This window comes from Mauremys mutica, chromosome 4 (assembly GCF_020497125.1).
Source record: "Mauremys mutica isolate MM-2020 ecotype Southern chromosome 4, ASM2049712v1, whole genome shotgun sequence".
NCBI lineage: Eukaryota > Metazoa > Chordata > Testudines > Geoemydidae > Mauremys > Mauremys mutica.
The window spans coordinates 104,394,217-104,419,727 of NC_059075.1; the positions used below are offsets into that span (position 1 = coordinate 104,394,217).

A 25,511-nucleotide genomic window follows, 5' to 3' on the forward strand; every position below is an offset into this window, starting at 1 on the left:
TAAATGTTGTTAAATTAAATAAACGTAGAAATTTTTACATAATTGCATCTGATTTTCTGTTGGTGTAAATTGGCACAGTTCAAGGGCTTCAGTGGAGTTGTACCAATTTATACTGGGATAAAATTTAGCTCAAACCCAAATTCAGATAAACTGTGGAAACTCAAGATAAGTATCAGACATCTTGTTTTAATCTCTAAAATAATCTTCTTCTCAGGTATCCTTGTTTAATTTCCATGGTGTTGTCAACACTTCTTTGAATCTAGAAATTCCCTAGGGACAGGCAGAATCTGAATTTGGATGGTAGATCAAATATTAGGATAGTGAAACTGCTAGGATAATATTAGAAAGAGTCTACTTATAGGGTCAGATGTTAATCTTAGATGGAGAAATTTATACAATTATAGAATCCTTAAAGTTTCACAGACACGTATTCTGGGCTCACCATTCTTTACTGTGATCATTAATTCATTTTGCAGCTGCCCTCTGCATTTACCAATTGCATGACCTGTACTTGGTGATTTATTAATCAGCTACACAAGGCTGGATTTTTCAGAGCTGCTCAGTACCTATGCCTCCAAATGAAGTCAATGAAAGCTCCAGTTGCTCAACTCCCCCCAAATTCCTATGTCACTAATGTTCTCTTCCCTTTGTGTACTCAGGAAGCACAAATGGAGTGGAAATCAGGTCTCCTGCAGGGGCTTTCTAGGTACGGAGGAGTCCTCCTTGGACACTCATTGGGTATAGTTGGTTCCTTCACCTCTTTCTCCCTACAGCCTCTGGTGCAACTGGTATGTGTTCTTTGTGGGGAAGGATTATGGCTGGAGCAGGCTGCGCTCTGGTCATCTCCGTTTAGTGTATAGTCCTTTGGGGAATGTAGCCAGCTGGAACAAGATAAAGCAGCCCCCAGGCTACTCTAACCTGGAGTCGGACCCATAACTGGAGCCAGAACTATTTTTGGTTCTCAGTTTTTCATCCTCTCCCCAGCCAAGGCTGTGTATAGGAAGGGAACCACACTTCGCTAAATATTCCTTTAGGCTCAGGCAGAGCCAACTCAGCTTCTGTCAGCTCCTCATCAGGCTCCCACAACCTGGGAGGTAAATAAGCAATGGAGCAACCCATGGGCCTCAAATCTGGGTCTGTAGGACAGGAGTAGCCATGCTCCAACCCACCACTTGGTAGCCTGCTGACAGCTGCTTACCCGGGACCCATGAACTCCAGTTTGAGGCGCCTCCCCTGAGGTCCTATTGGTGGGGTGACAGAGTAGCTGATTGGCCTGCTGGTCCTACTTAAGCCAGCAGCAGGAACAGGAAGCTGTCTGAACAACTGGAATTCACCCTGTTCTGGACTCTGTACCTTGTGCTTCCTGTCAGGGCTGGCTCCAGACCCCAGCGTGCCAAGCGCGCGCTTGGGGCGGCATTTTGCCGGGAGGGCGGCAGCCGGCTCCGGCGGACCTTCCGCAGTCATGCCTGCGGGAGGTCCACTGCGGAGGGTTCGCTGGCTCCACCGGAGCTGCGGGACCAGTGCACCCTCCACAGGCACGTCTGCAAGAGGTCTCCCGGAGCCGCGGGACCGGCGACCAGCAGCGCGCCCCCTGCGGCATGCCGCCGTGCTTGGGGCGGCCAAATTCCTAGAGCTGCCCCTGCTTCCTGTTCCCCTGGCTTGACTCCTGGTGTCTGACTTGTGGTTCTGATCTCCAGTTTGTCTCCTGCTTCTTACCTCCTGACCTATCTGATACTTGACTTCTGTCTCATGACTGTGGACTCTGTCTCTGACCACTAGGTCTGGGGCTGCCCACTACCCCCACTGTGACACAACCAGAGCTACTCCCCTCCCCCTGCAATCCAGTAGGCAGCAAGTGGGGGAACTGCTGAACAGCTGCAGCAGGGAAGGGACAGGAGCTGCTCATGAAGTTCTGGCTCATAATGGAGCTGCTTCTGGGATGCAGGGGAGGAGTGGAAGACAGCTGAGCAGGCAGTGTCCCCTAGCTCCTTCCTGTAGTGACCAAGCTGATTCAAATGTTTCATTTAAATAATTGCAAGGCATGGCTTGGGGAAATGCATTTTCAGTTTATAATCAAGACCATATTTTAACATTGTGAATCCTGAGGGCCACAATTTAGAGCTTCAAGAGCCACAGATTCAACACCAATAAAATAGATCATTCTGTGGTGTTGAGCGCAAAAATATGAGACTGCATTTTAATAAGGCTGATTAGAGAAGCTTGTTTCTGCTGTTCTGGATGCTCTGGGATAGCCGGATTTCATGGGTCCTGTGGGAATTACATTTGACACACTTTGAAAGCAACAACACTAAATCAAACCATTGTCTTTTTATGGGTGCTGTAGTCTGGAAGGTGAAAGAGTCTTAAAGACATGTCTGGTGAGCAGACAATACAAAGTGGTGATGTATAATGAGATCTGTGCTCAAGGATCTCTTCCTCCTTTCATTCTTGTAGAGATGTAGTTTTTGAGATATAAGCCACACCACTCTTACAGTTACAGTACACCCTGAATATGCTTTTCCACAAAGAAGCATTAAGTAGACTGCATATCTTACCTTCAAGGCCAAAGAGAAGATGTTCTCTCTTTGACAAGATCAAATTGTTCTGCTGAGCAGGATAGATACAGGTTTCATTTCAATAAAATGAAAAATTGAACAGCTTTCAATTTTTTTATAAACCTCTGCTACAGAAAATAGACACCTTCAGTCTTTGCCTTAATATTATTGCTTAGTGTTATTACAAATTGCTGTCCTTAAAAATGTTGTTAGAACTTCTATTTCAATAGTACTTAAATGTGTTTGGTCATGTTCTTGCATACCATAGGCCTTGCAAAGTGACTCTCCTCCACCCCACTTCTTCATGAGTTAAAAACAGGATGGTTCTGAACTGTAATAATAAAAATGCTATTCTGATGTGGGCATTCCATAACTGCACCAGCTATTGCTTTCTGTACTGAAAAAAAATTGCTAAGGGAGAGATTAATGATGCTGGATACACCATGCACCATGATAGCAATAGCATTTAAGATGCAAGGCTTCCTATTTTATGAAGAGTAGAAGGCATGTTGCAGGACAAACAAGTATTTGATACTTTCCATTTTTTCTTCAGACTCATTACATATTCAGAAAAGTCTAACCATGTAAATATTTAAGGGGTTCTGATGCTGCAGAGAAACATCTTGTGAGTCTGAACAAAAATCTTAGAAAGTGAGACTTCCCTAAAACTCAGCCCTCTACAATACAGTCCTTTAATTAACAGAATTGTTCCATGTTGTTTTTTCTTTTACTAAGGAGAGGTGATCAAGTTCAGATTTAAAAAAAAAAAAAAAAGGAATTGACATGAACTTCTATATCAAGCACATCCAACAGGTTCAAATAAAGTTTGGATAAACATCCACATTTTCAAGTGATTTGATCCAAACTAAAGCTCCCTGACCTTTTAAGGTTCATTCATCATTAGTTTTTATACTGATCACTAATGAGAAAAAAGCAAGACTAATCCTAGATTTTGTGGGCCTCTGTGCAAACTAACAGATGGCACATCTTTCCGCAACCTCCCCACTTATAATCGAGTCCAACCATTGCCCACAATATCTGGGTCTGGCCATCTTCTGCTATTGCCGCACCCCTCCATCCCACTTACACTTTTGGTGATGTCTTCATGGAGCAGAAAACCAGGAGGTGGAGCTGATGGACAATGTTTGAATTTTTTTTAATATGCAACTTTTGATTTTTCTTTCAGTACTTGTATTGGAGGAAAGTGGACCTGCACAAATCTTACCTGTCCAGGTATGTGTAAAGGACCTGGGGTCAGGTACCTCAGAGATTCCAAATCATTATGTTAGTTTATAATAGCCAATTGTTACTTAAGGCCAAATTCTGCCCTGAGACATATTTTAACAAGATTTCCTATTGTACAGCATGTGTGTCTCTTTATATAACTACATATACACATACACACCTATACACACATTGTAATAGGTATTACAATGGCCTTCATAACAGCCATCTTCATTTATTCAGCTAGATAACGCCCTTCACACTATGTTAGTTGAGTGGTGTTATAGGCAGAACTGGTGGCACAATCTTTAGTTTATGTTGACGAACACTTCCCATTATAATTTGAACTGTTTGAGCTGAAATTTTTCATGCCAGATGTCTTCCTCAAATGATTTGTTTTTTCCAAAAACAAGAGTAGGGAAAAATACATTGTGTTGAACACATTCTTATAGCTGTTTCATTGTCAATCTCTAGCACTGCTTACTTTGGAGAAAAGACTTGAAATTTGGCAGTGGGGCTTGCCCTGATATCAGGAATTAAATTTTTGTTCCTGTGAAAGAAAAAAAAAAACCCCAAATCTAGCTGAGTTATAAACAGATAACCTTATCTTAATGCTGGTATTTAACTTTTGAATGCTTGACTTTACAACCTTAATGGGCTTAGGGTGACCAGATGTCCCAATTTTATAGGGACAGTCCTGATTTTGGGGTCTTTTTCTTATATAGGCTCCTATTACCCTCACCCCCCTCCCAATTTTTCACATTTGCTGTCTGGTCACCGTTAATGGGCCTTTAACACCGTTTTTTGTGTACAATAATATATAAAGAAATAAAAATAATCAAGAATCCAAATTTGACACATCCAATTATCCACCTGTCTTAGGGTTTTCTGTAATGCTCACCACTGTGGTATCTAAGTCCCAACAGTTAATAGCCTTACAAACCTATAGAGCAGTGATTATTAATATTCAGAGTGTTAGTTTGCAGTGGATTCCAGGAGAATTTCTAAGATCAAGTGTTCATATTCTAACTGCTTTATGTGGGCTTGGTTAATGCATTCCCTCCCTGTCACTAACACTTGAGTACAGCACATGAATATCATTATTAATCAGTCATTAAAGTTGTTCGATCCATACCAGAGTATTTTAATCTTATAGTAATAATAAAAGTTGTAGAGTGTTTACAACAAACACTTTTTTGCTCTGTAATAAAGGACTTTATCCTTTTTTTAATATCAGCTGAATGCTCTGTCTCAGGAGACATTAACTTCATGACATTTGATGGGCGCAAATACACTTTCCAAGCTACCTGCCAATATATTCTGGCAAAAAGCCACAAATCTGGCAAGTTTACAGTGTCTCTGCAAAATGCTCCTTGTGGACCGGTAAGGCTTAATGCTTTCTAATTATATCTTGTATCTTCTATTTTCTGTTACCCGAGTTAGAAAAATGCATTCAGTAAGTGGGGGGGGGGGAAATCCACAACCAACAACCTGTACAATGTAACACTTTAAAAATAAGACTGTAGCAATGATTTTCTTTAATTTATGTTTAAAGGCATTTAAATAGATTTTTTTTTAGGAGTATTGTAGAGAGAGCCTCATACATCTGCATCCAGAGAGAAGAAGAGCTGTGTCTTGGGATCTTGATCTCAGATCCATTAAAGTTTAATCAAAAGCCTCCCATTGACTTCAATGGACATTGGATCAGGCCCTGGGTGAGGAGGGAAAAATAGAAAAGATGAGCTTACTCTGAAATATAAATGTTGGTATCAGATTGTCCTGGAGGCTTCTGGGTGTGGTGGGCTCTTCTCTCTCTTTGGGACTGCCGTAAGCACATAGCGCAAATAACATAGCAGTCACAGAACACTGTTACCATTCTCAGTGCAGGGGCTTCTCATTTTGCTTCATATAACTTGTAAACAATTTTAGCTGTGGTGCTTGGAAAGCTGCATAAAGTTTTGGGTACACCTGTCGAGAGTGTTGATGGTGGTGAACTCTCTCTAAGTGTGTGTGTGTGTGTGTGTATGGAAAGTATGGCTGAGTCTAGGAGTTCTGCTGTCTTAGGCAAATGGGCAAACAACTGCCCATCAGTCTGTAGTCACATACAAAAGTTGCGTGTCTGTTCTACATGTGTGAAGCCAGTCCTGTGGGTATGTATATCATTGTAACATTACTTGTGCTGATGAATACAGTATATTGGACAAGGTTTTTATTACCTTCATGATATCTTACACAATCCTGATTGATATAGTCAGCTGTAGCATTTAACCTTGTGTTGTGGTCTTGTTAGACCTTGCAACATAAGCAAAGTTGGGTCAGGTCTATACTAGTCTTCCAGGGAATACCTAGTTGCTATGGGAAGTGGTCACAGCACACATAAAAGATATTAGATAAAAACATACTCTTGCTGGAAGGGTGCAACATAATGGTACTTTATTGCTTAGAATTTATGACAATAACACACAAGAGAGAGAGAGAAAAAAGGCTGTTCCTTAAGGCAGAGTCACAACTCACCCCACCTTGCTTTAGGCTGGCTCTTTTCAGACTGACTCCAGTCACACACTTTACTACAGAGCCCTCTAGCCTGCAAATGGGATCATGAATCCCTTGCCCCCACCACACATTCTTCAAGTGATAGCTTGTAATTCCAACACAGTCCTCAATGCACCACATTTCTGAGTGTCCAACTTCCTTTTTTTTGGATGGTTGCCTTTTTATTTACTTCAGTAGGTGCTATATATGTACACCCAAGGGCAGAATTTGTCCAGTTCTTAGCATCTATTCTGAACTAATGCTCCAATATTATGTCAGGGTCACAGTGCTATGGCAGTTGCCATGTTTGAGACAAGATAAAAAACTGAACTGCTGGCCACCTGTTCTAAGAGTAGAACAGGTTAAACTTTGTGTCCTGGCCAGATTCCAACTTGGGTAATTACATTCGGAGTCTGATTTTGATCTCACTTAACTAGTTTAAATCAGTAGCAACTCTACTGATGACTCTGAAGTTTATATAAACTGCACAGACTGCCCTCTATTTTCCTTTTAATTCCATTTGCCTATAGCATTCTCCTTCACTTTCTATTCAAAACTGACGTGCATTTCTAAATAGTCACTGTGTTTCACCCCTGAGAGGGCTGCATTGATTACGTTCTGTAAATCCTGAGATGTTGCTGACTCCAGTATTATAGTCTGAAAAAAGCTCAATCCTCATTTTTAGTGCAATTAAAAAAGGGAGTGTAACAAAAAATAGGAACATAAACATTAAAGAATACATACGTCTGCTTCTACAGGGTTTGTAAAATCGGCCAAACTTGAGAAAGAGGGATATATTTCAGTTGTGTCCTGTGTTGCTGGACTAATGGCTAGCAAAATGGGATCTCCTGAAGAAACACTGTCAGCAGTTCAGTTAAGCAAATTGAGATGTGATGGCCTCCCTCTTGGCTGGCTCATCAGGTCATAAACTGCTAGAGCTTGAGCTCTATAATTTGGGGGTGGGGGTGAAACAACTCTCATCCTCTGTGTAATGGGACAGAGAAGGAAACTCATAATACTCGCTCATCAGTGGGTTTCAGAGGCTGACGCAAGATTTGGTCAGTTTATGCTGTCTTGGCTAGAGGGAGCTGTTTCTAAAGATGTTGCCAATAGACAATGAAGGCCTTGGTTCAAGTTTCTGTTATGATAATATGCAAGATGCTCATTATGGGCCTTATTCTCCACTCCCTTTCAGCACTCCCTTGCCTCTGTGCAAAATAAGCAAGAACTTGGGCCTTGCTTGCTTTGGTGGCTTTGTGCTGCATCTGCTTTGTAATGTTACCATAATGTTTGTGTCTCTCCTTTTGGGGTAATCATCAGACTGCATACAGACGGGGGAGCTGTTCTCACCCTCTTCTTGACTGCAGACACAGGGGTCGTGCCTAATTTATCTCTGTGGCCTGGTGATTTCTAGGTGCCAGAATAGCCTCTTGGGGCAGTAAGCAGCCAGGCATAAGTTGGAGCAGCCATCAGGCCATTCTAGTATATGTTGGGACCCAGAACCAGACCCAAGATCAGGATCACTCCCACATACTTGTGTCTTGTGCTGAGTCTAGACCAGAGGATCTGTTTCCATAAATCCAAAGTGAGTGTAAACTCTACAGCAGGTATAAGTGAGTGGAGTGTTCTGAAGATGTAGGCCCCTGGAAAATCAGAACATATGTGGTGTAAATCAAGAGTAGCTTGAAGTTAATCCAGACACCACTGGAGTAGGGGTGTGAAACATCCATTAATTTGCTTAAATATGTGGCCCCTGTTTGGCAGATAAACTGCTTTACACTAGGGAACATCCAGCATATGTTTCCCTTGTAAGAAATAAATCTGAATTGTAATCTAAAAGCTGTGTGTTACAGAAGCTCAGTGGCCTGAGATTTTTGGTTCTTTTTTTTTAATGACTATTACATTTTTTTTTTTTACTGATCAGTCCCATCACATTCAAGCAGATTAAAAAATGAAGAAAGAAAATACCTGAAGAGATTCCAGACCTTTGAATCACAAAGACACTAGTCAGCTAGCGCCTTAGAGCTGGTGACATAAATAGTCATCAGGCAACAAGTGGTTTCAGAATGATGTGAAATTTTGTTTAAGCACTTTTTGGAAAGCGACTCAGGAAAGTGATCAGCACAGCTTAACCTTATCTGAGTTTCAAGTGACAACATCACTGGCTTTGTAGTTTGTATGATGAGGGATTCTGAATATAAGAATTTTTGTTAAGTGTCTAGTGAGAGAGAAAGCAGTTCATGTGAAAACACCTGCTGATAGTTGGCTGAGGCAATGTTATGAAAGAAACAATTCACTGAAACAGAGAATTATTGTCAGGTAAAGTTTCTTCTATAGAATCCTTGGTGGAGATAGCAAACCTTCTGCAGAACAATGTTCGATAGTTAATAAATATTAACCCATTATATGGCTACAGTTTGTTGTACGTAGAAGCTGGAAGGCATTATTTGCAAGTTTAGGGCCAAGTGTTCAGTCAGTCTCTGAAAATATGCCTGAAGATTTTATGGCACAGCCATTTTCATGTGCAACATTCTTTACATTCACAAATAAGAATGGCTGTACTGGGTCGGCCCAATGATCCATCTAGCCCAGTATCCTGTCTTCCGACAGTGGCCAATGCCACTCAGAGTGAATGAACAGAACAGGCAATCATTGAGTGATCCATTCCCTCTCATCCACTTGCAGCTTCTGGCAGTCAGAGGTGAAGGAAACCCAGAGCGTGCGGTTGCATTGCTGACCATCTTGGGCAATGGTGGGCAACCTGTGGCTCCTGGGCCACACACAGTCTGTGAGGGTAATCTGCTGGCGGGCCGCGAGACAGTTTATTTACATTGACCATCTGCAGGCACGGCCGCCCGCAGCTCTCAGTGGCCGCAGTTTGGCCAATGGGAGCTGCAGGAAGTGGCGGCCAGCACGTCCCTTTGGCCCGCGCCGCTTCCCGCAGCTCCCATTAGCTGGGAACGGTGAACCGCAGCCACTGGGCTCTGCGGGGGGGCGTGCTTGCGGACGGTCAATGTAAACAAACTGTCTGGCGGCCCGCCAGCGGATTATCCTGATGGGCCACAGGCTGCCCACCACTGATCTTGGATAATAGCTATTGATGGACCTATCCTCCATGCACTTATCTAATTCTTTTTTGAACCCAGTTATACTTTAGGCCTTCACAATATCCCCTGGTAATGAGTTCTGTAGGTTGGCTGTGCATTGCGTAAAGAAATACTTCCTTTTGTTTGTTTTAAACCTGCTGCCTGTTAGTTTCATTGGGTGACCCTTGGTTCTTGTGTTATGTAAAGGAGTAAATAACACAAAATCATTAAATGACATGATCTTAGCATAAAAATTATTGAATACATTTTTATTAATTCAGTTAATATTGCCAATAAGTCAACATCAATAATATTAATTGTTAGTGCTGTCACCATGACCATGCTATTGAAACACTTTGTATCCAGTGCAAACCATCTATATTGGCTTAAAAAGGGGTTTCTACAAAATGTAGCCCATTCTGAACCTCTTTATAAAAGAAGAAGTTAGATAACTCAGTCATGAAATCTATTTTTATTAAAACATGTTAAATTTAAGTTTAAAAGTAGGACGATAGAATTCTGAGAGGCCAAGTCAGTATAATTTAAAAGGGAAAGACTGCTTAACTATCATTTAAACATGCTTACCAGTACTGCACTAGCTGGAATATCCCATTCATTTCTTTCCACCAGTAGTTTTCTGCAGCACGTTACATAGGTCCATCCTTTCAAGGAAGAATGTTTAAAACATATTGTTTTCAAATGACTCTCTTTGTTCTGTTTACAAATCATGGCCCCTGCAATGAGCTCTGTATGGATGGGCCCAATACCCATGCAGAATTTCAGTGAAATCACTGGGACTCCAGATGGGTGCTAGGATCTAACTGCAGATTGGATTCTAAGAAGATATTATGTTAGGTTACACATTCACAGCTGAACAAACAATATACAGCAAATCATTATTTGATGAACTGAGCCTCTTTTTCTGCTGGTTGAGAAAAATTTTTGTGTTTTGAAATAACTTGATAAAGTTTTTGCTATTATTTGTAAATTCTGGATGGGTATCAGACAATTAGCTATGATAATTCAGTACTTGATATTCGGGATTCTAGCCATGTTGGTTAGTTGATTAGTCACATAAGCAATATGGTATTGTTTCAGTTTCTTGACTGGATGAGAGTCACTCTTATAAACAAGAGGACATGAAGAAGCCAGTCAGGCTTTGAAATAACATGTACAAATACTGAACTGTGTTTGGAAAATCAGCTATTATGTGCACAGGTATTTAATTTGCTTGTGCAGAGGCATGTTTTTGTGTGTACAAATACGTGTCCAGTATATGTCTCTATCAGTAATCCAAATAGTTGGTAGATCTGAGAAAATATTTCAGCAGTTTTTTTTTTAACTGCCTCTTTTAGGTAAAATATCACTGCTGGTGCTTTTTAGTGATACAGGGAAGTCCTTGAATGCAATTGGTGTTCCATATGAGTCTGTTGCAAATCTACACTTTAATGGTGCTGCATGACCCCATAAAACAAATTATGTATGCGAGTTACTGTCAGTTGCTTTTTCTAGTAACCTCTTAACATTCAGTACTCTGACTTCTGCCTTGCTATTTGTAGGAGGAAACAGTGGACACCTAGGCACTGGTGTAAATATTTTAAGTTCATTTACTGAATAATGTCTGCAATGAACATTGTCTGGATTTGTAAAAGCAGCAAAGATGCAAGTAGTGGAAATTACTGGATTGTATATCTAGAAAATATGAATTCCATGTGCATTAATGTGTACTTGGTGGAATAATAGTTGCAACAAACTTTGCAAATAGTTCTGTCCATTTAAATGATGTCTAGGCAAACTTTCTTTTCTGCACTGGTTTTCATGCACTATTTCTGATATCATTGGCTCCTTAGATTTGTTGTAATTATTTCTGTGTTTGTACAGTTCTTAGTACAATGGGGTCCTGGTTCATGACTTCAACTTTATAATCATCTTTTCAGCATCTGTTCATGTTTGGTTAATAAGCTTCTTCATGAGCTAGTCAAACAAAAATGAGTCGGTTACATTATGTGAAGGCAGACAGCTAAATATTGACAAAAATTATAAGTGCTGTATACAAATGCAAGAAGTCTAAATACTAAGATGGGTGAACTTGAGTGCCTGGTATTAAATGAGGATATTGCTATAATAGGCATCACAGAAACTTGGTGGAACAATGATAATCAATGGGACATGGTAATGCCAGGCTACAAAATATATATGGCAGAGCAGATTGTAATGGTGGGGAAGTGGCTCTATCTGTGAAAGAAAGCATAGAGTCAAGTATAGTAAAAATCTTAAATGAGTCAGACAGTACCATAGAACTCTCGATGAACAACAAAATACTATGTACTATTCAGCCTACATACTCTTGATTTCATTTGCTTAGCCACAGGTATGTCTTGAATGCAACCTCTTCTTATATGGTTTTCAGTTTGTCTTTCAACCTCTCAGTGGATTTATGGAGGTCATCAGATTTGCTCCTACATCTGCACCGAATTTCAAGTTTAATTGGGCCATGATCCACTAGAGGTCAGCACTTAAAGTGTTATGTGTATACTCATTCACTTTTTGCTTGCAGATTGACCCAAATCCTTTCCCTGTGCCCCGCCTAAGTAGCCAGGTTGGATGCTGGGTTTTTCCATGGAAAATGTGTAGGAAGTGTTGGTGGGACAGAATACTTCTTACTCTAGTGATAGAGAAACTGGAGAGCTTCTCTATGGCTGCCACTCTAGCTTCTGGGATGTGGTCAGTGGCTGATCCAGCGGCTGTCTCTCAATCCCCCAACTCTTGTGACAGTGGGACATTTCCCTTGCCTTCCTATAAGTGGTCTCTTATAACCACTTCAAGTGAGACACTTTCACCGGCTATTGAGGCAATGCCTGCCTCACACTGAAGGTTTTTAATATGATTTGCCAGATTTCTGTTGCATCATCATGCTTGTGCTGTATCTTCAATACTTGAAGTTTAACCAAGTTACTTGAACCTAAGGCCAATGGTAAAGATTTCAAACATCTCTCTTTGGTATTGTGTTCTGTTGTAGAAGAAGAAATGTCTATGAAAATATATACATATATACATAATTTATTAAGAAAAAAACTGAACAAACATGATAGACCTGGTCACTTTGGGGTCATTTGTGAGTCCTCCTACTTGCCTACATAGGAGAGTAAGAGGATGCAAAGAGTCCACTTACTCTCCTGAGTGGGTTACTTGCATTGTCAGAGTTTGCACTGGGGGAGAGCAGCACCTGTGGGCTGCAACTTCCCTTCCTGTGAGGATGGTGGGGAATGGGCAAAATCTTAGCTGTGCTGGTCCCCAAACACCCCAGCCTGTTCACTGGAGCCAGTGCAGAAAGTGAAATTATCTGTGCTGGCAAAAGGTGTGATACAGATGACTCCCATTCTGGAGCAAAGAAACAGCAGAAACCAAATTGCGACCCTGCTTCACAGTCTGGTTCCCGTGCTGCTCAGATATGTACTTAAAAATGTAACAAACAACTTTGTTACCACAATTCAAAGATGGAAAAGCCTTTGCAGGTCATCTGTTCCATTTCACTTCCAGTGTGGGATTGGCCCCTACTGCACATTTTCTAGGGTTTTACCTGCTTACAAAAGTACCAATTGCTGAATTTTATTCTAACAAGTAAAGTCTGTTAGTTCTATTTGACTTATCAAGCATTTCTTTTCCCTTTCCCAGCGCTATTTCTTTGAATGGGAGGCTAAATGGGTTCAACTACTCACAAAGACAGAGGTACTTGTCTGGAAACTCTGATAGCTATTGAATCATCTGTGTGGATAGTTGCCAGGTTATTTAGCACATGTGTCTGTAACTGTGATACATTGGAAAAATTCAATGTTCAATGAATCTTGAACTCATGCTGCCTTCCACCTGTTTGGTGTGGTATCTAGTTGTAGTTCACTCTACTGTAATATAAAACATGCTGGAATATTAAGTGCTCAATACTTGATTGAGGTACCAAGTGGTTTCACTACTTACTTTAGGTTTTTTCTTACACCATCTAGTTTCTTTATCTGGCTACGTTTCTTTGTGCAAATTTACAAAATATGGGCCAGGAAGGTTTTGCATGTCTAGCTTGGATCATGGGAATCTTTCACGTTGCAAAGGCTATTGCTAACAAGCCACAGGTGTACACTGTATGAGTATAGAACTGCCTTCTTTTGACAATTTTTATGCCAAAAGCACATATTTTGAAGTCCAAAATGAAAGGCTGCAGGTCTGGGAAAAGTTTTCTGACTATCCATGCATGCTACAGCTCCAAAAGAAGCTTACTAGAAACCCTGAAAAAGTGACAGAATCAAACATTATTTTTTAACAAAGCCCAACCTGTTACAACATTACACAATAGAATCATGAGAATAATATTCAGTAAATAATTTACTTGATGCATTTTGCCTCTTTTGTTCTGTTCACAGAGTATTCATGAGCTGCCTACAATGTAGTCATATTTATTAGTTATTTGAAATTATTTGTGCAACATTTTCATTGAATAATTATTGGTCTTTCAATTTCAGATCACTTAGTTTTCTGCAATTCAAGTATTCAATTTATGAACTTCGAATGGTGTTGGTTGGTTTTACCATGTATGGCACATTCCTAGATTAGATTTAACGCAATTCTCTGAATCAGGTTTCTGCTGCAGAGTCCTGGTGATCACTTACAATGCAAAGTCTGATTATTTAGATGTCTTGGTTGCCTTTTATGCCATTGATCACTGGGTGTCACTGACCTGATTGCAAGGAACTACCAGGGGTCCATTAGAATGATTTTGTTCCTTCCTTTGGTGTAAGATTTAGCTAGTGTTCATAGGGAACCAATACAACTCCCAAGTATCCTCCTATATGTTATCCTGGCTGCATCATTCTTATCACTGTCTTAGCTCAATAAGTATGTGGTTGGATACAGTGGCACAGCAGGCATGTGTCATCAAAGTCCTGTTGCCAGTGAGTCTGCAGAGTGGTTCTGAGATGAGCTTTAACCAGCTAGATAAGAGGACTGCTTGTAACACATGGCAAATAGGGTGTAGGCCAGTGGATTTCAGATCTCTTGCCTGGACAAGAATGAGCCCAAATATACTTTAAAATCATATACACAGTGGAACCTCTTTTTATATATATCATATATTACTATTTGCTTTCAAAAGCATTCTAGGTTTAAAATGTTTAGAAATAACTTAGATATGGCAAAAATCCATTTCCATTTAAATGGAACGACTGACTCAAATTGTTTCTGTGCATTATAACGTGCAGAATGTAATTTTATTTACAGCATCAACTTTCAATGAAGTTTTTCTGGAAATAAGTGAGCCTGATCCAAAGCCTACTGAAGTTAATGTAATGTCCCATTGATTGCACAGGGCTTTGTACCAGGCCCTATAAAAAGATTTTGCTGTATTTGTTTTTATGTCTCTTACTTTTGAGCTGTATTTGTCTAATATGTTACAAGTGTATTCAAACATCTATATTTAAATATCTCAATATTAACTTTGTTTTAAATTGAACTTTGAAGCCACATATTTTACAAATATGTTTTTCTGAAGGGGCAAGATACAATTGAAAATTATTTACAGTTTCCCCCCCTCCATACTTCTGCTTTAACATTTAACCCAACTCAAAATGTTTCTCTTACTCCTATTTGCAGAACCAAGATGGATCATGTATCAAATCAGTCAATCTGATTCTGAATCAGGATCCCAAGAGGCAAGTGACTATGACTCATTCAGGAGATGTTTTGATATATGATCAGTACAAAATTAGCCTGCCCTATTCGGATGGTAAGGAATAATAAATATATAAGTAAATAATGCGTATCAAGCAGCAAAGCAGTATTTTTAAAACTATGTGTATGAATTATATTGTTGCCATTGACACATTGCTAATTCCCCATAGGATGGCACCAATTGGTGTTTCACTAACTAACTGCAGTGGTATTTAATGCCTTGATGGCAAAAATATTCATTATTAGTATTATGCCAGAAGCCTCTTACATGAAGATAATGTAAATTGTACTTTTGACAGGCCCATAGTCTATTACTCAGACTACAAGGTCGTTTAGTTCTGTCCTAAAAGCAAAATTCTCTCCAATCATCATTGTATGTCTTGACTCTGACTTTTCTCCTCTCCTTACTCATACAGAACTCACAGCAATGTCAGTGGGAGTTCTTGCTCTACTTACATAGCATAATGGTGTTGGGATCCACCAGAGGAGTTCTGCCTTAAGTTTGGGTTTCATATTTTCTCAGTGCATTTTTAATATATCATTGTTGGGAGAGACGGGTATATATTGCATATTAAACCATAGCCCCATCCTGCAAGGATCTGTGTTGGCTTCAGTGAGAGCTTAAGGGCACTCGGCATCTTTCAGGATCAGGCTCTGTGGGAACTGTCCAAAATGTCTATGCTTCATGCAGTATTTTGCCACGATCATGATGATGTTGCCTGCCTACAGCTGATAATCTGAAAAAATTGTGTTTTTAAAACTATTTGATTCTACTTACTCTTTATGAAATTGCCAGTGATCCATTGTGTTTTTACACAACTTGAGAGAACGTATCAAACATTTAGTTTGCCTTATGAGACAGTAAAATACATCCTATCCTCTTATGATACATCAGCATTGTTTTTTGGGGGGTTCAGAATACGGAAACTGTAACTGACATAAATTAGAACAAGGTTCTTAACCATTTTTTTTTCAATTTACCTTTTCCCCCCCTTCCCCTCCCCACCAGATTCTTTTGAAATCAGGAAGCTCTCCTCTGTATTTTTGCAAGTAAAGACCAACATTGGACTACAGATACTGTATGACAGGCAGGGGCTAAGGCTCTATCTTCAAGTTGACGACCGATGGAAGGATGATACTGTGGGCCTTTGTGGAACCTTCAATGGGAACATGCAGGATGACTTTTTGTACGAATGACTACTATCTTTTTTCATATATTTAGAGTTGTATAGAAAATATACATGCTAAAGACTCTTGGACAGATACCAAGAGTTTGACTTCATATTTCCCACTTTCCCCCCTCAGAATGCTGGAACTGAGAAGTTGGTTTTGGTTTGCTAGAAGGGGAAACCTTTAAGAAACTGAAAACAGCATTGATGTTGATGTCTTTTTTTTTAATGAAAATCATCATATAAAAGTACACTAGAATATAAACAAGTCCTAGTAGCTCCCAGACCTAGTTTATTTGGAGATTTGTGCCTGAAAACTTCTCCTTCCTGAAGGACTTTCTGCTTCCTTGCAAGCCTGTCCTTATCTCTTTCCAGATCCTAGTCTCCACTACCATTCTAATCTCCTTTCTCCAACAGAGTCCCCATTGTGCTGAATCTTGCAGCCCAGCAGTAGATTTCAAAATGAATTTGCCTGTTGTTTGAGCTTCACTTTGCTGTGAATGCATTGGAACACAGTTAGAGCTGCATGAGCAACCCAGTGAAATATATTAAATCTGGACCATTTCGCTCTGAAGTCTGTTTGCAGTCTTGCCGACCCAGCACAGTGAAGTGGCTTCAGGATGAAGAAACAGTCAACTAAGAAGGGAGAAAGTAAAGGGAAAGGAGTGAAAAAGGATAAAGGGGAATTAACAGAGCAGAAAGGAGTTGAGGGACATTCTTCTGACCTGTCAGAAGGAAAGAAAAGAAGTGTTAATTTTTAAATTAAACTGAATTCTTTTTATTAAAGCTGGTAGAAAAATGGGAACATTTTTCACAAAAAAATGTTCCTAATTTATTTGAAAAGTTTTAGAACTATTCCCCTCCCGCCAATTAGCTCTACTTTTTATTTTAAAGATACAAAGAATCATCAGGTAAAACTGCCTAGATTATACTGGGATGTGCCATTAATTTGCCAACGGTATTTACAAGATGCCAAGATAGTCTTACATTCTTAAAAGTTTAATTCTCAGTCATCAGATGTTTGCAACACACTTCTCAATCGCCAAACCTGCCCATCTGTAACACAGGCCATCCAAATGGGTGACAAATGAGTGAAATGTGACAGCTGCACCATAACTGGAAGATTACAGCGTTTAAGTATAAAACCATAATTGAGATCTAATGCCATAATTGACAAATTATAATGGTATTAAGGGTTTTTTCTCACTGTGTGAAGCACATGATCTGGTTATGCAATCTCTTAGGGTACATCTACATGGCAATAAAAGACCTGTGACACAGCCATGGCTGGCCCGGGCCAGCTGACTTGCGCTTGCGGGGCTCTAGCTGTGGGACTAAAAGTTGCTGTGTAGGTGCTCGGATTGGATCCTGTGCTCTGAAATCCAGCGAAGGGAGTTGGTCTCAGAACCTGGGCTCCAGCCCAAGCCCAGATGTCACAATTTTTAGTCCAGCAGCTTGATCCCTGAGAGCCTGAGTCAGTTGATCCAGGCTCTGAGGCTTGGTGCCATGGGTTTTTTATTGCAGCATAGATGTACCCACAACCTCCTGCCCATCCTCAATTAACCTGTAACCAGTTACAAACCTGGTTGTTTTGCTTTACACAGTGATGAAAGCGCCTTAAAAACCATTCTAATTTGTCATTTATGGCAGGACATCCAGAAAAACATACAGGTATCATACAGAGGTGAGGCTCGAGTGAGAGTGGGTATGTGCATGCCTATGGCAGTGGGGTTCTGGCCCAGACTACCCCCTACACTACATTTTACAGTCCCTCAATCTGAACCCCTTGAGCCCGAGTCTGCTGACACAGGCCAGCTGCGGGTGTTTAACTGCTGTGTAGACATACCCTCCTGTTGGAGCTCTGCCTGAGAGCAGTGAGACAGGGATGCTGACCAACTCCATTGCGGGATGTGATGCAGTTGAGCAGTTATGTTGTAAATTTGTGACGTTGTCAGTGACTGACCTTTGTCTTGCAAAAGATCTCCAGTAGGAGTACCTGAAAGCACCCCACAGCTGTTCGGAAACTCCTGGAAAACTTCATCGGCATGTGCCTCTGGGTATGACCATTCACCAATGGACCCATGTGATGTCCATCTACAGGCAGGTGAGCAGTAAGGATCAATCATTATTGATTTGACACCAAAATGTTACATCCTGCTGTATCTCTGAGCCCAAGCCACAACAGCTAAACAACTATTTTCAGAGCACTAGTACGAGCCCCACTAGCACAAGTGTGTGAATCCAGGCTGGGAGGCTTGGTCCCAGATGCAGTATAGACATACCCATTAAGGCCCAGATCCACAAAGTGTCTAAGTTCCAGTTTTGGGCTCCACTGTGATCCATAGAACTCCTGCTTGGCTATTGTCTAATCCTGTAGGCACATGTGTTTCTTTCTCTGGGCATGTGCACTGCTGCCTTACTCTAGGCCACCAGGTACCTCTCTCATACCTATGCCCCAGAGCAATTTGTAAATTGCAGGAGAAGAGACATTTGTCTGCCTAACTCAGGTACAGGGGATGATCCAGTAGGTGTACTCAGAGGCTGCCTTCTGGATTGGGTCCCATTCGAAATTGTTGTGATGATGATGCTGACCCTATAACTTTTAGCACAGTGGTAAGAACTTTCATCTGGGAGGTGGCAAAGCCAGGGTCCAATTCCCCATCTCCAATGACTATCTAATTGTTTATCCAAAGCAGAATAGCTTCAACAGGAGAGATTGTGGGAGCCTCACACCAGAATATCCTGTAGTTCAGTGGTTACAGCACACTCCTCAGTGGTGGGAAACTGCTGTTCAAATCCTTCCAAGCTTCAGGCAGAAGGGGGGACCTGGGTCTCCCACCTCCCAGGTGAGTGCTCTAACCACTGGGTTAAAAGTTATAAACTGGGTACCATCAGCACCACCCATTTTGTGTGGTGTTAGGCAGGTATCACTACCACCTTCTCCTCCTCCTATCATTTGATGTGGAGTGAGGCAGGTGCCTAACGCATTCTCACAAGAAATGACGTAGGTGTGTAAGCTGCTTGACTCCAGGAGAGGGGTTCCCTTTTGTGGATGATTAGCAGAAATAGGCATCTTCCTGCAGCCTGGGCTTAGTGCCTATCTCTGTGAGAGGGGCAGGGCTTAGGACACATCCCTCTTGTCGGCACCTTCCATTGGCTAGTTTAGGCTTTGTGGATTGCAGTGTTATTCCTGTGTTTTTCTAGGCTCAGCATCACAATGCTGAAATCCCTTTATGGATTTGGACCTGACTGCTTCTCCAGTCATCCATTGCTATCAATAGAAATTGCATTGAAGTTGCACATACAGATCTACTATAGAGTAAAATATGTTCATAAATCTTTTGCTATGGTTATCTTCAATAAACAGTACTACTTCCTCCTCTAAGAACTGTACCAAGTGTTAATAGTTTTGGAGCTAAAATATGTTTGTTTTAATGTGTTGCCTTAACAGCCTCTTATGCAGCAGAAGCTTGTAGCATCGTTACAAAAGAACTCTTTGCCCCTTGCCACACCTATCTGAGTCCTGTTTCCTATTTTGAGCAGTGCAGAAGGGACACCTGCAAATGTGGCCAGATTTGTTTGTGCTCTGCTTTAGCCAATTATGCTCATCAATGCCAAAGACATGGAGTGATGATAGATTTCAGATCTAGCATCCCAGACTGTGGTAAGTTGTCTTTCAGTTCAGGTCTAATATCTTAATGTCATAGCTTTTATGCATGGTGGTGAGCAAACTAAATGGGATGTTGCATACTCCATATATGGGACCAATGAATTATAGTTCATTCTTTTTATACACGGTACTAGGATGTGGTTGCTTTTCTCACCAAATCAGAATAAATGCTGTCATTTATCAGAAGGTCATTTCTAATAGCTCTTTCTCTGTTCTCCCACTCACATATCATAACATAATTATCTTAATCTGAGAATCAAGGATGAATTTTTTTCAAAACAGACTAGGGATGACACATCTTCCACTATTTCTGTGTGTCTAAATCTCCTAGGCTACTTTGAATATCTCATTCCAAATGTCTGTTTTGGTGCAGTTCATGGGATGGATAAATAGCTTCTGTTTTTCTCTATCATAGTAGGGCTCTGTGGATTTTTTTAAAACTAGTTCATTGATGAATTAATGTGTTGATATCATAGCTAATGTAAGGTAGCAGAAATCTACATTTGAAAGATTTGAAATCCTCCAACAATTCTTCAAGAACCCGAGTCTCTTCTTTTCCCCATTGATATGTGGCAATTGTGGTCAATCCCTCAGTTAGTGGAACTACGCTAAACTGCATGTGTTATTGACTGTTGTTTTATGTGGCATGCAAACAAAATTTCAGATTCTGTGATTCAACAGCTGTAAAGCACCAACATCTTAATCAGTTTCTTCATTGTGTTTTTAAGATATTAAGCACTGTTCAAAGCACTCACTAGAGAGCCAAGCATGTTGAGAGTTATAAAGACAAAAGGCCAGAGTCTGATCTCAGATACACCAGTGTAAATCTGGATTAACTGCACTGACTTCATTGGATTGACACTGGATTTAAATCTGTGTAATTTATATCCCATGGTGTTATAATAGCAATTCTAATGTAACTAGGATCCAAGAAATAATGATGTTTTATCAGAAAACGTGTTGCCCTAAAAAGATTTATGAGATTGGAGTGTACTTGAATCTCTTGCACTGTAATTAGAGAGATCTATTTCATTTGGATAGCTCTTTCATGTGAAGACACAAAGGAGTACAGTACCTGTGTATCTACCTGTGGCCAAACTTGCCAAACATTTTCTATGCCAGAGACATGCAACGGTGATTGTGTTGAAGGTTGTGCTTGTCCTCTTGGAATGTATTTGAACAGCAAGACTGAAAGATGTGTACAGAGGTAGGTATAACTTGCAGCGTTGACAGTGAGTCTAAGTACCACTTTAAATGTGTACATTTATATTTTCAAATCAAAGAGAGTTTAGAAACTGAGTGCTTTGTGTATTCTGTAGATCAATATACATCTCCTCTAGATCTGGCAGGTTTTTAGTATCACACAGAATCATGTTAATCATGAGGTTTTGCAGTCCTTTGATTCTTAAACTCAGCCTTCACAATTTGGTGTGCTGTTTTGAAAGGCCAATTCTTAGCAGTGCAAAAAGCAGGGATAAAGATGTTCTTTCATTTCCAAAGACAGTTTTTTATTATAGTCTCCACTGAATTTCATCATTGCTTTATCAATGAATTCCACATACAGTTCTGGTGCCTTAACATTTTACCTGTCCTGCAGGAAGGGAATGCCTTATTTATGGGGCCTTTTTGTTATTCAGTAGAGTTCCCCCTGCAGAGCAGACAGTCCCCTGGAAAGCTGAAATTGTAAGGCTCCAGGTCTTATTACGTGGTATTGATGATGATCAGTCTTTACATGCTAGCTGTTTTTGAATATCGGAGAGGTAAAAAGGGTAGGGACTTTGCTAGTGCTATTGATTTTATGTGGAAAGCACTCATACAATGGTGAGGGGTATCAGTATGAAACCTAGATAGACAAATAGGTAAGCAATGCAGTGCTGTGCCCTGTTTTTATCTATCAGCTTTACCAAAATTGTGCATTTTCAGTCCTGAGACCACACGCACTCCTACAAACATTAGCATGAGTTCTTTTAATCTTCTAAATAAATGACTGCTGACAATACTTGGAGACACTGGGCCAGATCCTCAATTACACTGGTGTAAATTTGGAATAACTCCCTTGCCTTCCAGTGAGTTACTCGGGATTTACACAGATGCAGCCGGGATCATACTGCCATATGTTTCTTTCAGCATAAAAAAACATATTGGATAAAATCCTAGCCCCATTAAAGTCAATGGCAAAACTGCCATTGATGTCAGTAGAGTCAGGATTTCACCTATGGAGTGGAATAAAATAATCCAGGTGGCTTCTGAGAGCTAGTGCAACATTCATGCTTCTCTACTGTGGGACCAACAGAGATGTAGAACATTCAGAGGTTGGGGAATCAGGACCATAAAAATGCAAATGGAAGCCAGGAATTTACATGATTGCAGTCATAGGTTTTCATGGATCTCTGTCTGGATGTGTAGAGAGTCTTACCCTCCATGCCTTCTAGTTCTTTCACCAACAAACAGTGACCACATGAGAACCCTAGAGTCTGTCTGCAGATGGGAGTCTCACAGAACTAAGGGGATTCATAATTTCACTTAATACATTTTAAACTAATTCCTGATGAATATGGAGTTAGGAGAGGGAACATGCAGTGCAGAATGCCTCTCCTCTATGCTCTAGCTGTATCTCTTTCCATACAGCTCAACCAGCTGTACAGATTTTATATGGAAGGAAAAGTGGTGGTCTCATTTGTTACTCTCATGGCATTCCCTGTGGCTGTGTTCCCTCTTTTCTATGCCGTAGGCTGTAGAGACTTGCTTTGCTGCTGCTGGTTTTTTTTTAAAGTAGAGTATAAACTATATATATATATATTTTTAAAAATACTAGTATGTTAAAGTAATGATGATGGATTATTATCACTCTTCTATTACTGTCTGAAGTAGCTACTCCAGATTTCTTTCATATTGCTATTATATGAACTAATCCTTTGCATAATAGATAGTGTCAAAAAGCTCCTGACCTTACCTTCATGGAGACACATCTTGATGCCCTGATGGTAACAATACCATGCTAAGGATCCAGACCAATACACCATGCAGAACAAGATCATCAACTTTTTGAATGGCAATAATTAATGGTTAATGTGAATTTTTTTTTCTTCCTCATGTCTGTCTTCTAATTCATGATGTACATGTTCCCATATGATCAAAATTATTTGTTTTTCTCCTCTGCAGGAATGAGTGCCCTTGTTATTTGCAAGGAATTGAATATCTACCCGGAGAAAATATTATCACCTCTTTGGGCAAATGGTAGGGCATGCACCTTGTTTGGGTTTTTCCCCCCTGTGCTCTGTCAAGTCGTTTGCACTATCCTGTTTTATCTTTTACTGAGAATTCTGTAAACTGTCTTTAAAACGTCCAGACTTTCTGCCTCTCTTTGGACAGCACTGTTGCTGTGAAATGCATGCTTCCGGAAATTTCTTCTGCTGTGGTTACCCTCAGAGCCTCCTGCAAATGGGCTCCACAACACTGAGTAGATAGGCATGCAAGTTAATGGTGCAGAGAACCTTGAGGACTTCCCTGGCATGCCCAACCCCTTCCCTGGCCTTCCTCTTCCAACTCGGCAAGACTAGAACCTTGTTGAACCCCACTGAGATCAGGGAGGCAGAACTCCAATCCAGGCACAGATGAGGGCCAGGGAGCTGGGGGCCTATATTCCTGAGCCACTGAAGATGGATAACCATAATGAGCAATGAGTGCCTCTCACTGGCAAGATGCATGTTATTTTTCACAGTTGCCCTTTGTTTCCCATTATACTCACAACATTAAAGAAGAAAACTTGTTAAACTATTCTGAATGCTGCCAAATGCATCCTTTTCACCCATTAATTTTGCCTGGCAAAGGTAAATTAGGGGATGGGTCAAATTTCAACCCCGTTCCCCTGTATCAAACATCCTATTTTACTTTCCCTGCATTTATTTACACGCAGAACAGATGGCTTTGACTCTGGAAAAATCTGGCTAGTTAATAAAATACATCAGTTAATCTTTAAAGTCTGATTTCCCATTTACCTGACTAGGCATCAGTATTGGCAGAAACCCAATGGTATAGTGTGAATCATGCCAGTCCTTCTCATGCACCCTTGCACCAACAAGTACACTGACCCAGTAAAATATATAAACTGTTCTTTGATTAAGTCTGTCTTCACTTTGGGGTCAATACTGTCTCTGACTTCATGCCCATGGGGCGTGTACCCTGGCAATGGAGCTGGGGCAGTTCTACTGTGCATGCAAAAGAAAGAAGTGCCCAGAATTTAGTGGAGGGGTGCAGAGCCCTGGTTTTATGAGAGCTTTTTGGACATTAATATTTCCTACTGAGGATTTGCCTCTTTGTGAATATATTGGAATTATCAGATGGTTGAGATCCACTGACTGACATGTTTTAAATTCTAAGGCCAAATTCATCTCTTCCTTGACTTCAGTGGAGTTACACTGGTCTACATTGTGAGTAGACCTCTTAGACAGTTGTAAGATTATCTTGCTTACCTTCTGGTTAGTCATGATTTTCTCTGGCCACACTTTAACATGGATTATGCAGGTCAATTGATATAGAGCCTGTTTTACATACGATTTACTGTATGGACAGTGGGTCTAGATGAACTAGTCAGATCTAAGAGACATTTTAGGGTAATAATATCAATGTATATGGGAGATCACTAAAAAACTGCGGAACGTAACAGAATGTATTTGCCCATTGCTATGTACTTGTTAAAAACGGTTAGGGCCTTTATCAGGCTCATCCAATCCTTTGTCCTAATTGTTCCCTTAGTCTCCTCTCACTTTTAGATTTGAGTTCCTTTCATACTTGAAACAGCCTCTTATTGTTAACTTTCTGCCAAGAGCTCTAGCTATCTTTTTTTCAACCACCTCCTTAAAACCCCACTTACACTGTGATGCTGTCCCACATCCACAACAGCTCTCTCCCTCACCATTTTTGTCCTGTATTGTTTTTCCATATTTTTCTCTCTGAATTAGATTGCAAGCTCCATAAGACAGAGCCCCCCCACCTTTAGTGAATTTGGATAGTTGTGTAAAATATATGTTGCTCTAAATACAATATTAAATCCGCAATAGCACAGACAGAGGCATTTTTGATATTTTATTTACTGGCTCTCTAGCAGAGGTGAACTGGGGAGACCACAACTGTCACAGAAGAATAAGTGACTAGGACTAAAGTTCACTGGCTGAAATTCTCCTTCAGTATAGCATAGAATCTGAATTAGAGCCAATACTATTATTTTCTTCCCGGAGACTGAGTGACTACCAAATTTGCTACTGTTCTATAAAGTAATAGACTATTTTGGCTGGAGTTAGACAGGTACAGAAAGTGCCACCCGATGAAATGGGCTGTAGCCCACGAAAGCTTATGCTCAAATAAATTTGTTAGTCTCTAAGGTGCCACAAGTACTTCTGTTCTTTTTACAGTATTCAGTGCTGCTTTGCATAATGTTTGCTGCAATTATGTTTTGGGTTTAAGCAGTTCATTGGTTTTCTTTGCACTGGTTTTATTGGTAGAGGCATGAAACAAATCGTGCCTCCCCTCCTTTAACCCCACCGTATTAGCTCAATAGTAT

General features: G+C 40.5%; 1 protein-coding gene across 1 annotated transcript in view; it reads left to right on the forward strand.

The window, feature by feature from the left end:
* The window catches only part of OTOG (otogelin), a 153,969-nt gene that overhangs the window by 23,524 nt on the left and 104,934 nt on the right, over nucleotides 1-25,511 (forward strand). The window contains exons 11-18 of the mRNA XM_045012732.1: nucleotides 3,742-3,788; nucleotides 5,017-5,162; nucleotides 15,035-15,167; nucleotides 16,122-16,299; nucleotides 18,261-18,385; nucleotides 19,733-19,945; nucleotides 20,993-21,158; nucleotides 23,114-23,188. Of these exons, the coding sequence (XP_044868667.1) occupies nucleotides 3,742-3,788; nucleotides 5,017-5,162; nucleotides 15,035-15,167; nucleotides 16,122-16,299; nucleotides 18,261-18,385; nucleotides 19,733-19,945; nucleotides 20,993-21,158; nucleotides 23,114-23,188 (1,083 nt within the window). The remainder of the gene's footprint in view (nucleotides 1-3,741; nucleotides 3,789-5,016; nucleotides 5,163-15,034; nucleotides 15,168-16,121; nucleotides 16,300-18,260; nucleotides 18,386-19,732; nucleotides 19,946-20,992; nucleotides 21,159-23,113; nucleotides 23,189-25,511) is intronic.